This window comes from Oncorhynchus masou, chromosome 20 (assembly GCF_036934945.1).
Source record: "Oncorhynchus masou masou isolate Uvic2021 chromosome 20, UVic_Omas_1.1, whole genome shotgun sequence".
Classification (NCBI taxonomy): domain Eukaryota; kingdom Metazoa; phylum Chordata; class Actinopteri; order Salmoniformes; family Salmonidae; genus Oncorhynchus; species Oncorhynchus masou.
In genome coordinates this window covers 21354148-21367851 of record NC_088231.1, presented here as the reverse complement: position 1 = coordinate 21367851, position 13704 = coordinate 21354148, and the positions used below count along the sequence as shown (strand labels likewise).

Genomic DNA, 13704 nt, shown 5'->3' with positions numbered 1-13704 from the left:
TAGCTGTTGACCATGTTGGGGTTTAACCCGAAGACATTACACTAGGTTAGCTGTTGACCATGTTGGGGTTTAACCCGAAGACATTACACTAGGTTAGCTGTTGACCATGTTGGGGTTTTAAACCAAAGACATTACACTAGGTTAGCTGTTGACCATGTTGGGGTTTTAAACCAAAGACATTACACTAGGTTAGCTGTTGACCATGTTGGGGTTTAAACAAAGATATTACACTAGGTTAGATGTTGACCATGTTGGGGTTTAAACCAAAGACATTACACTAGGTTAGCTGTTGACCATGTTGGGGTTTAAACCAAATACATTACACTAGGTTAGCTGTTGACCATGTTGGGGTTTAAACCGAAGACATTACACTAGGTTACCTGTTGACCATGTTGGGGTTTAAACCGAAGACATTACACTAGGTTACCTGTTGACCATGTTGGGGTTTAACCCAGAGACATTACACTAGGTTAGCTGTTGACCATGTTGGGGTTTAACCCAGAGACATTACACTAGGTTAGCTGTTGACCATGTTGGGGTTTTAAACCAAATACATTACACTAGGTTAGCTGTTGACCATGTTGGGGTTTAACCCGAAGACATTACACTAGGTTAGCTGTTGACCATGTTGGGGTTTTAAACCAAAGACATTACACTAGGTTAGCTGTTGACCATGTTGGGGTTTAAACCAAAGACATTACACTAGGTTAGCTGTTGACCATGTTGGGGTTGAAACCAAATACATTACACTAGGTTAGCTGTTGACCATGTTGGGGTTTAACCCAGAGACATTACACTAGGTTAGCTGTTGACCATGTTGGGGTTTAACCCAGAGACATTACACTAGGCTGGTCATTTGTTGCCTAGATGAAGGTGAATGAGAGAAGTGGTGAATGAAAAACAGAAACCCCCCCGTTCCTTAATGACTCTTCCATAAACTCCCATAACATATCGTAACATACTAAAAACAACCATAACAACGAAATCCTTTACATTACACACACAATGAACATTCCAGTAAACATACATACAATTATTACTAACAACTTAAACTTTATCAAAATAGGCGAGCAATTATAAGGCACTATACAGTCTAAACTTAACAATACTTATTTGATGCTGTTTGGAAATACTACAATTTGTTGCTCATTCATTGCTGTGATACACACAAAAGGACGACATTGTCTACTTGTGCCATGACAAGACAAAAATGTATCTACTTCCTGGGTCAAAGGTCCTTGACACGGACACGTTTCATTGGGCAGGTCTCACTCAATATCAGTCAAAATAACACCATGGTGCCTGAAAAGATAGGTCCTCGTCAACATTATACACGGAGAAACTAGAGTAGTGAGACACTTGACAGAAATATAATAGTCACACATACTTATTGCACGAGTACTGAATCAGAGAGAGAACGCTTATATATCTGGGAGCATTCCAGTAAGAAAAATACCTTCACCCTCCCTCCTCTTTCCTCCATCCCTCCCTCCTTTCCTCCATCCATCCCTCCCTCCTTTCCTCCATCCAACCCTCCCTCCTTTCCTCCCTCCCTCCCTCCCTCCTTTCCTCCATCCATCCCTCCCTCCGTTCCCCATCCCTCCCTCCCTCCCTCCCTCCCTCCCTCCCTCCCTCCCTCCATCTCTCCATCCTCCCCTCTCTTCATTCCCCATCCCTCCCTCCATCCTTCCCTCCCTCTCTCCGTTCCCCATCCCTCCCTCTCTTCGTTCCCCATCCCTCCCTCCCTCCCTCCTTTCCCCATCCCTCCCTCCCTCCCTCCCTCCCTCCATCTTTCCATCCTCCCCTCTCTTCATTCCCCATCCCTCCCTCCATCCTTCCCTCCCTCTCTCCGTTCCCCATCCCTCCCTCTCTTCGTTCCCCATCCCTCCCTCCCTCCCTCCTTTCCCCATCCCTCCCTCCCCCTCCCTCCCTCCCTCCCTCCCTCCCTCCCTCCATCTCTCCATCCTCCCCTCTCTTCATTCCCCATCCCTCCCTCCATCCTTCCCTCCCTCTCTCCGTTCCCCATCCCTCCCTCTCTCCGTTCCCCATCCCTCCCTCTCTTCGTTCCCCATCCCTCCCTCCCTCCCTCCTTTCCCCATCCCACCCTCCATCCGTTCCCCATCCCTCCCTCTCTTCGTTCCCCATCCCTCCCTCCCTCCTTCACTCCCTCCATTCCTCTTTTCCTTCATCGTTGAGAGATCTCTTAGTGAAGCTTATTGGGACAAATACTTTGCTTCTATCTAGCAATTTATGTGCATATCTGTTTCTGTCATAACTGGGCTTTTCTCGTTAGTATGTAGTATACACTGGAATACACTGTAGTATACACTGGTTAGTATACACTGGAGTACACTGTAGTATACACTGGTTAGTATCTACAGTAGTACACACTGGTTAGTATACACTGTAGTACACTGTAGTATACACTGGTTAGTATCTACAGTAGTACACTGTAGTATACACTGGTTAGTATACACTGTAGTACACTGTAGTATACACTGGTTAGTATACACTGTAGTACACTGTAGTATACACTGGTTAGTATACACTGTAGTACACTGTAGTATACACTGGTTAGTATACACTGTAGTACACTGTAGTATACACTGGTTAGTATACACTGTAGTACACTGTAGTATACACTGGTTAGTATATACTGTAGTACACTGTAGTATACACTGGTTAGTATACACTGTAGTACACTGTAGTATACACTGGTTAGTATCTACAGTAGTACACTGTAGTACACACTGGTTAGTATCTACAGTAGTACACTGTAGTATACACTGTAGTACACTGTAGTACACACTGGTTAGTATCTACAGTAGTACACTGTAGTATACACTGGTTAGTATCTACAGTAGTACACTGTAGTATACACTGGAATATTTTTTAAATTTATTTTACCTTTATTTTACTAGGCAAGTCAGTTAAGAACAAATTCTTATTTTCAATGACGGCCTAGGAACAGTGGGTTAACTGCCTGTTCAGGGGCAGAACGACAGATTTTGTACCTTGTCAGCTCGGGGTTTTGAACTTGCAACCTTTCGGTTACTAGTCACTGTCTGGTGGAAAAGTTGAGTGTTTTGATAGCAGCAGAATCATACTTAGTTGGTACCTGGTCATTCAAAATGGCTGCCATGTATTGGCCTTGGTACTGAGGATTAGGGCTAGGAGTTTAGAGTTTCTCCTGGTCAGGTCACATGGTCAGGAGCTCAGAATTTAGGACCCTGGACCAGAGTTTCTCCTGGTCAGGTCACATGGTCAGGAAAAGGAAATACTCCTAGCCCCACTTATGATAATGACATAATGAGAAGACGAGAGTTCAGCAACCGAGTAAGGATTGATAGAGTTAAATAGAGAGAGAGAGAGAGAGACTGCAGGAACACAAACATGACAGAGGAGTGAGTGACACTGTCGATAACGGGCTGTAAAGTCAACTGTAAACCATTTGACTTCGCTTGATTGTACACATTAAAACAGTAACACAGCTTTAACAACAACAAAAAACAACAAAAAACTACAAAAAACTACAATACAAAATACATTTGTTGTAACCTTGTCGCCATCCGTAGGACGAGACAAAGTCACAAGTCTGTAGTAAAAACTAAAAAAAGAGAGTTACAGATCTATATAGTACTACAAAACCAGATGGATGTTGTTTATTAAACTCTTTGGGGATTTTTAACCCCTTTCACAATTCCTCTTCAATAGTGACACATAGGCAGGTATTCAATCAAACTTGCATGTGGAAATTTTTACACAGTGTCTTCACGTACCCACACTTCTGTGAGCTGGAAGCATCTACCTGGCTGTGGTGTCTACCTGGCTGTGGAGTCTACCTGGTTGTGGAGTCTACCTGGCTGTGGTGTCTACCTGGCTGTGGTGTCTACCTGGCTGTGGTGTCTACCTGGCTGTGGTGTCTACCTGGCCGTGGAGTCTACCTGGCCGTGGTGTCTACCTGGCCGTGGTGTCTACCTGGCCGTGGTGTCTACCTGGCCGTGGAGTCTACCTGGCCGTGGTGTCTACCTGGCCGTGGAGTCTACCTGGCCGTGGTGTCTACCTGGCCGTGGTGTCTACCTGGCCGTGGTGTCTACCTGGCCGTGGTGTCTACCTGGCCGTGGTGTCTACCTGGCCGTGGAGTCTACCTGGCCGTGGTGTCTACCTGGCCGTGGTGTCTACCTGGCCGTGGAGTCTACCTGGTCGTGGAGTCTACCTGGCTGTGGTGTCTACCTGGCTGTGGAGTCTACCTGGCTGTGGAGTCTACCTGGCTGTGGAGTCTACCTGGCTGTGGTGTCTACCTGGTCGTGGAGTCTACCTGGCTGTGGAGTCTACCTGGCCGTGGAGTCTACCTGGCCGTGGTGTCTACCTGGCCGTGGAGTCTACCTGGTCGTGGAGTCTACCTGGCTGTGGTGTCTACCTGGCTGTGGAGTCTACCTGGCCGTGGTGTCTACCTGGTCGTGGAGTCTACCTGGTCGTGGAGTCTACCTGGCTGTGGTGTCTACCTGGTCGTGGAGTCTACCTGGCTGTGGTGTCTACCTGGCCGTGGTGTCTACCTGGCCGTGGTAGGTGTTTACATCACCCCTATAACCATTCTGTCAGTGGTAGGTGTTTACATCACCCCTATAACCATTCTGTCAGTGGTAGGTGTTTACATCACCCCTATAACCATTCTGTCAGTGGTAGGTGTTTACATCACCCCTATAACCATTCTGTCATGTAATTTGATCATTTGACCACGGGTAAAATAAACAACTACTGCGTAAATACCGGAATGCGGATTTGATTGAATCAAGCTCATTATTACTTAGTACTGTAGAAATATCTTCCTCCTCCTCTTCCTCTTCCTCCTCCTCTCCCTCCTCATCTTCCTCCTCCTCTCCTTCTTCATTCACCTGAAACAACATTCCGGGGCCCAAAGAAATGTCCTCCTGGTGTGTTTCATGATCTATGAATCCAAGGTGTCTCGTTTCGTTAATACTGTTTGTTCCTTACAGTTCCACTCCTCAAAAGTCTCTCTGCGTCGTCCCCACAATGTCCAGTCAATCCCTGACGGAAAACAGAAAGTGGACTTTCTTGATAAAAATAACAGAAAATGTCCAAAGTTGATTTGATGCTGAGTTTGTCATCCTACTGTAGTCCAGTACATATCCAGGTGGGTGTTGCTTGTTCCCCTGACTGTCTACCTTCACCATGTAAAGACTCGTTCCCCTGTGAATGAAGTGAGTTCCCCTGACTGTCTACCTTCACCATGTAAAGACTTGTTCCCCTAACTGTCTACCTTCACCATGTAAAGACTTGTTCCCCTAACTGTCTACCTTCACCATGTAAAGACTTGTTCCCCTAACTGTCTACCTTCACCATGTAAAGACTTGTTCCCCTGTGAATGAAGTGAGTTCCCCTAACTGTCTACCTTCACCATGTAAAGACTTGTTCCCCTAACTGTCTACCTTCACCATGTAAAGACTTGTTCCCCTAACTGTCTACCTTCACCATGTAAAGACTTGTTCCCCTAACTGTCTACCTTCACCATGTAAAGACTTGTTCCCCTAACTGTCTACCATGTAAAGACTTGTTCCCCTAACTGTCTACCATGTAAAGACTTGTTCCCCTAACTGTCTACCATGTAAAGACTTGTTCCCCTAACTGTCTACCTTCACCATGTAAAGACTTGTTCCCCTAACTGTCTACCTTCACCATGTAAAGACTTGTTCCCCTAACTGTCTACCTTCACCATGTAAAGACTTGTTCCCCTGACTGTCTACCTTCACCATGTAAAGACTTGTTCCAATATCAATCCATTGAATCCTCATTCCATTGTTAAGTAGTGCCAGTTCGCGTCCAAAATGGTGTCTTAATCCCTATATAATGCACAAAGTAGTGCACTTCTGACTGAGTAGTGAGTGGGTTTGGGTTGGGGTCTGGAGGTATCCCCCGGTCAGACACGCAAATATGGCTCAGTTTAGGTGCTCGTTTTGGGGGAGGAGTGGCGCCATGGGTGCCCTGCCCTCTGGAGGTGGTGGAGGCCTGATCTCAAATGGCCCCTATTCCCTGCATAGCGCACTAATCAGTAGTGCACTACTTTTGAGTGTAAACACTGGGCCACAGTAGTGAGAATACACTATGGTCTAAAGTAGTGCACGACACAGGGAGTTCGGGTGTTGTTTGGGACGCAGACCAGAGGGAGGGATTATGTTGCATAGTGGTCGAAGCTACCCAGATACTCCAGACCGGCCCGGTAACAGAACTGGTACTGGTCCTGAAACAAACAGATCAACAACAACACACCTATTACAATCATCATCAACAACAACAACATCATACCTATTACAATCATCATCAACAACAACAACATCATACCTATTACAATCATCATCAACAACAACAACATCATACCTATTACAATCATCAACAACAACATCATACCTATTACAATCATCAACAACAACATCATACCTATTACAATCATCATCAACAACAACAACATCATACCTATTACAATCATCAACAACAACAACAACATCATACCTATTACAATCATCAACAACAACAACAACATCACACCTATTACAATCATCATCAACAACAACAACATCACACCTATTACAATCATCATCAACAACAACAACATCATACCTATTACAATCATCATCAACAACAACATCATACCTATTACAATCATCATCAACAACAACAACATCATGCCTATTACAATCATCAACAACAACAACATCATGCCTATTACAATCATCATCAACAACAACATCATGCCTATTACAATCATCATCAACAACAACATACCTATTACAATCATCAACAACAACAACACACCTATTACAATCATCATCAACAACAACAACATCATACCTATTACAATAATCATCAACAACAACAACATCATACCTATTACAATCATCATCAACAACAACATACCTATTACAATCATCATCAACAACAACAACATCATACCACACACCTATTACAATCATCAACAACAACAACAACACACCTATTACAATCATCATCAACAACAACAACATCATACCTATTACAATCATCATCAACAACAACAACATCATACCTATTACAATCATCATCAACAACAACAACATCATACATATTACAATCATCATCAACAACAACAACATCATACCACACACCTATTATAATCATCATCAACAACAACATCATACCACACACCTATTATAATCATCATCAACAACAACATCATACCACACACCTATTACAATCATCAACAACAACAACAACACAGCTATTACAATCATCAACAACAACAACAACATAATACATATTAAAATCATCATCAACAACAACAACACACCTATTACAATCATCAACAACAACATCATACCTATTACAATCATCATCAACAACAACAACAACACACCTATTACAATCATCAACAACAACAACATCATACCTATTACAATCATCAACAACAACAACACACCTATTACAATCATCAACAACAACAACATCATACCTATTACAATCATCAACAACAACAACACACCTATTACAATCATCAACAGCAACAACACACCTATTACAATCATCATCAACAGCAACAACACACCTATTACAATCATCATCAACAACAACAACATCACACCTATTACAATCATCATCAACAACAACAACATCACACCTATTACAATCATCATCAACAACAACATCACACCTATTACAATCATCATCAACAACAACAACAACAACATCATACCTATTACAATCATCATCAACAACAACAACAACACCTCTATTACAATCATCATCAACAACAACAACATCACACCTATTACAATCATCATCAACAACAACAACATCACACCTATTACAATCATCATCAACAACAACAACATCACACCTATTACAATCATCATCAACAACAACAACATACCTATTACAATCATCATCAACAACACACCTATTACAATCATCAACAACAACACACCTATTACAATCATCATCAACAACAACACACCTATTACAATCATCAACAACACACCTATTACAATCATCAACAACAACACACCTATTACAATCATCATCAACAACAACACACCTATTACAATCATCAACAACAACACACCTATTACAATCATCAACAGCAACAACACACCTATTACAATCATCATCAACAACAACAACATCATACCTATTACAATCATCATCAACAACAACAACAACACCTCTATTACAATCATCATCAACAACAACAACATCACACCTATTACAATCATCATCAACAACAACAACATCATACCTATTACAATCATCATCAACAACACACCTATTACAATCATCATCAACAACACACCTATTACAATCATCAACAACAACACACCTATTACAATCATCAACAACAACACACCTATTACAATTATCATCAACAACAACACACCTATTACAATCATCATCAACAACAACACACCTATTACAATCATCATCAACAACAACACACCTATTACAATCATCAACAACAACAACACACCTATTACAATCATCAACAACAACACACCTATTACAATCATCATCAACAACAACACACCTATTACAATCATCAACAACAACACACCTATTACAATCATCATCAACAACAACAACAACACACCTATTACAATCATCATCAACAACAACAACATCACACCTATTACAATCATCATCATCAACAACAACATCATACCTATTACAATCATCATCATCAACAACAACAACATACCTATTACAATCATCATCAACAACAACAACATCATACCTATTACAATCATCATCATCAACAACAACATCATACCTATTACAATCATCATCATCAACAACAACAACATACCTATTACAATCATCATCATCAACAACAACAACATACCTATTACAATCATCATCAACAACAACAACATCATACCTATTACAATCATCATCAACAACATCATACCTATTACAATCATCATCAACAACAACAACACACCTATTACAATCATCATCAACAACAACAACACACCTATTACAAACATCATCAACAACAACACACCTATTACAATCATCATCAACAACAACACACCTATTACAATCATCATCATCAACAACACACCTATTACAATCATCATCAACAACAACACACCTATTACAATCATCATCAACAACAACAACACACCTATTACAATCATCATCAACAACAACACACCTATTACAATCATCATCAACAACAACACACCTATTACAATCATCATCATCAACAACACACCTATTACAATCATCATCAACAACAACACACCTATTACAATCATCATCAACAACAACACACCTATTACAATCATCATCAACAACAACAACACACCTATTACAATCATCATCAACAACAACACACCTATTACAATCATCATCATCAACAACACACCTATTACAATCATCATCAACAACAACACACCTATTACAATCATCATCAACAACAACAACACACCTATTACAATCATCAACAACAACATCACACCTATTACAATCATCATCATCAACAACAACAACAACAACACACCTATTACAATCATCAACAATATACTCTTAGTAGTAGCAACCACAGTAGTAGTAGCAGTACTAGCAGTTGTACTACTAGTAGTAGTAATAGTAGTAGAAGTAGTAGTAGTAGTAGCAGTTGTAGTAGTAGCAGAAGCAGTAGTATTAGCAGTAGTAGTAGTATCAGTTGTAGTAGCAGTAGTAGTAGTAGTAGCAGTAGTGGTAGCAGTAGTGGTACCAGCAGTAGTAGTACCAGCAGTAGTAGTAGTAGTAGTAGTAGTAGTAGTAGTAGTAGTAGTAGTAGTAGTAGTAGTAGTAGTAGTAGCAGCAGTAGTAATGGTAGTAACAGTAGTAGTGATATCAGTTGTAGCAGTAGTAGTAGTAGTAGCAGAAGCAGTAGTATTAGCAGTAGTAGTAGTATCAGTTGTAGTAGTAGTAGCAGTAGTAGTGGTAGCAGTAGTAGTAGTAGTACTAGAAGTAGCAGCAGTAGTAATGGTAGTAACAGTAGTAGTAATATCAGTTGTAGTAGTAGTATCAGTTGTGGCAGTAGTAGTAGTAGTAGTAGTAGCAGAAGCAGTAGTATTAGCGTAGTAGTAGTAGTAGTAGTAGTAGTAGTAGTAGCATCAGTTGCAGTAGTAGTAGCAGAAGCAGTAGTAGTAGCAGAAGTAGTAGCAGTAGTAGTATCAGTTGTTGTAGTAGTAGTAGTAGTAGCAGCAGTAGTAGTAGTAGTATTAGTAGTAGTAGTATCAGTAGTAGTAGTAGTAGTATTAGTAGTAGTAGTAGTATCAGTAGTAGTAGTAGCAGCAGTAGTAGAAGTAGTAGTATTAGTAGTAGTAGCAGAAGTAGTAGTAGTATCAGTAGTAGTAGTAGTAGTGGTAGTGGTAGTAGTATTAGTAGTGGTGGTAGTAGTATTAGTAGTGGTAGTAGTAGTAGTAGTAGTAATAGTATCAGTAGTAGTAGTAGTAGTAATAGTATCAGTAGTAGTAGTAGTAGTAGTAGTATTAGTAGTGGTAGTAGTAGTATCAGTAGTAGTAGTAGTATTAGTAGTGGAAGTAGTAGTAGTAGTATTAGTAGTAGTAGTATCAGTAGTAGTAGTAGTAGTAGTATCAGTAGTAGTAGTAGTAGTAGTATCAGTAGTAGTAGTAGTAGTAGTATCAGTAGTAGTAGTAGTATCAGTAGTAGTAGTAGTAGTATCAGTAGTAGTATTAGTAGTGGTAGCATTATTAGTAGTGGAAGTAGTAGTAGTAGTATTAGTAGTAGTAGTAGTAGTAGTATCAGTAGTAGTAGTAGTATCAGTAGTAGTAGTAGTAGTAGTAGTATCAGTAGTAGTAGTAGTATCAGTAGTAGTAGTAGAAGTAGTAGTATTAGTAGTAGTAGCAGAAGTAGTAGTAGTATCAGTAGTAGTAGTGGTAGTGGTAGTAGTAGTAGTAGTAGTAGTATTAGTAGTAGTAGTAGTAGTATCAGTAGTAGTAGTAGCAGCAGTAGCTGGGCTGGTCAATCCCTGTAGGTGTGGTAGTAGTATTAGTATTAGTAGTAGTGGTAGTGGTAGTAGTAGTAGTATTAGTATTAGTAGTGGTAGTAGTATTAGTAGTGGTAGTAGTATTAGTAGTGGTAGTAGTAGTAGTATCAGTAGTGGTAGTAGTATTAGTAGTGGTAGTAGTAATAGTATTAGTAGTAGTGGTAGTAGTAGTAGTAGTAGTATTAGTAGTGATAGTAGTATTAGTAGTGGTATTAGTAGTGGTAGTAGTAGTAGTATCAGTAGTGGTAGTAGTATTAGTAGTGGTAGTAGTAGTAGTATTTGTAGTGGTAGTAGTAGTAGTATCAGTAGTGGTAGTAGTATTAGTATTAGTAGTGGTAGTAGTAGTAGTATCAGTAGTGGTAGTAGTATTAGTAGTGGTAGTAGTGGTAGTAGTAGTAGTATCAGTAGTGGTAGTAGTATTATTAGTAGTAGTAGTAGTAGTAGTAGTATTAGTAGTGGTAGTAGTAGTAGTATTAGTAGTGGTAGTAGTAGTATTAGTAGTGGTAGTATTATTAGTAGTGGAAGTAGTAGTAGTATTAGTAGTGGTAGTAGTAGTAGTATCAGTAGTAGTAGTTGTATTAGTAGTGGTAGTAGTAGTAGTATCAGTAGTAGTAGTGGTAGTAGTAGTATTAGTAGTGGTAGTAGTATTAGTAGTGGTAGTAGTAATAGTAGCAGCAGCAGTAGCTGGGCTGGTCAATCCCTGTAGGTGTGGCCCAACATTACAGACGCTACTAGTAGAAGTAGTAGTTCTCATTGTCCAGACTCACACCAAACCTCAACAGTTGACTTTAGGATGACTGGGAGTTGAATATCTCACCTCAGTTTGTACCGTAGCAGGTCTCTGTGTTCGCAGCATCTTGACAGTCTGGAAGATGTCCACTACTCCTTCATATCTCATCCTCTCCAGAACGATACTCAGAGTGATGAAGACCCCTGTCCTCCCCACACCAGCACTGACGGACCACACAAGACAACACCACGGATTAGATCACAAAATGGCTGCCGTGCTTGATGCATGTCTTCCCCACACCAGCACTGACGGACCACACAAGACAACACCACGGATTAGATCACAAAATGGCTGCCGTGCTTGATGCATGTCCTCCCCACACCAGCACTGACGGACCACACAAGACAACACCACGGATTAGATCACAAAATGGCTGCCGTGCTTGATGCATGTCTTCCCCACACCAGCACTGACGGACCACACAAGACAACACCACGGATTAGATCACAAAATGGCTGCCGTGCTTGATGCATGTCTTCCCCACACCAGCACTGACGGACCACACAAGACAACACCACGGATTAGATCACAAAATGGCTGCCGTGCTTGATGCATTTCTCTGTGAATAGTGCCACATGTAAATATGTTCTGTGTCTATCTATATTTATGTTTTTATTAAACATGTGCTTTTTAAAATTCTGCTCTTTCAATGTTTGTACATGTATTTTCAATAACAAAAAAACACATATCTGGAGTTCGGTGACATCAAGTCAGATTAAAGAGGCGTTGAGGGAGGCGGAACCTTACCTACAGTGCACCGTGATTGGTCCGTCCTGGCCAAACTGCTCTTTAGTTTTGTGCACCTGGCCAATGAAATCAATGAACCCCTCCCCTGACTTTGGCACTCCTTGCTCCGGCCAATCAGTGAACTGGAACTGACGAACCGTCCGAGACTGGCCGTCCTGGAAAAAAATAATCCACCAATCAGAACACAGGTTGATTAAACCACACAGTTTGACACTCACTCACTCACTCACTCACTCACTCACTCACTCAGCAAAAACAGTTGTGAGAAATATCTGATCACAAACACCCCCTCACTCACTCACTCCCCCACTCCCCCACTCACTCCCCCTCTCCCTCCCCCACTCACCCTGGCGTCGGTGACTTTGAACTCTCGCAGGATGTACTGGGGCATGTTGTACTCAGCCATGGGGTCCACCACAAAGTACTGGTACCTGGCAGAACGCTCTGCTGGCCAGTACTGATGGCACTTCTCCTGTAGGGGGAGACACAATGAGGGTTAACAGAGAGTGTGTGTGTGTGTGTGTGTGTGTGTGTGTGGGGGGGGGAGGGGGGGGTGTACCCCAATGTCCTAATACATTAATGTCCTTTTTTTAAAAGGTTTTCTTTCTTTTTCTTATATTCAGGTCCTGAATTTGTTCAAATTTGTTATTTTTTACTTAAGAGTTGGGTTTAGGGTTTTTAGGATTAGGGTTTTGGGGGTTAAGGTTAGGTTTAATGCTAGGATTAGGTTTAGAGAAAACAAGATTTTTATTGGTCAAACATTTTTACACTCCAAAAAGTCCCGAAATGTCACCAAAACAAAGCTGTGTGTCAGTGTTAATTTAGTCAACAATAACTACAAGGAAAAATACTCGCCAACAACCTATTTTTCCTGACTGAAACTATGATGATAACGAGACCAGATGCCCTGGAGAAAAAAACCCATAACTGTAACAACTTACTTTGAATTTATTATATAATTAGTTTTAGTTTTAGTCGATGAAAATGTGACGAGACGAGAATTCCACGTTAGACTAATGGACATTTTAATTTGACATGAATCTACGTTTCATCCAATCCTAACCATGCATGCAGAATATGTTTTAATGGAGGCCTCTCATTGGTAGAATTAAAGTTGTGT

General features: G+C 41.0%; 1 protein-coding gene across 1 annotated transcript in view; it reads right to left on the bottom strand.

The window, feature by feature from the left end:
• Positions 1-4864: 4864 nt before the first annotated feature.
• Positions 4865-13704, bottom strand: part of LOC135506583 (receptor-type tyrosine-protein phosphatase delta-like) — a 354431-nt gene continuing 345591 nt past the window's right edge. The window contains exons 38-41 of the mRNA XM_064925920.1: positions 12931-13056; positions 12585-12739; positions 11865-12000; positions 4865-6259 (exon numbers count right to left, since the gene is read on the bottom strand). Of these exons, the coding sequence (XP_064781992.1) occupies positions 6191-6259; positions 11865-12000; positions 12585-12739; positions 12931-13056 (486 nt within the window). The 3' untranslated portion in view covers positions 4865-6190. The remainder of the gene's footprint in view (positions 6260-11864; positions 12001-12584; positions 12740-12930; positions 13057-13704) is intronic.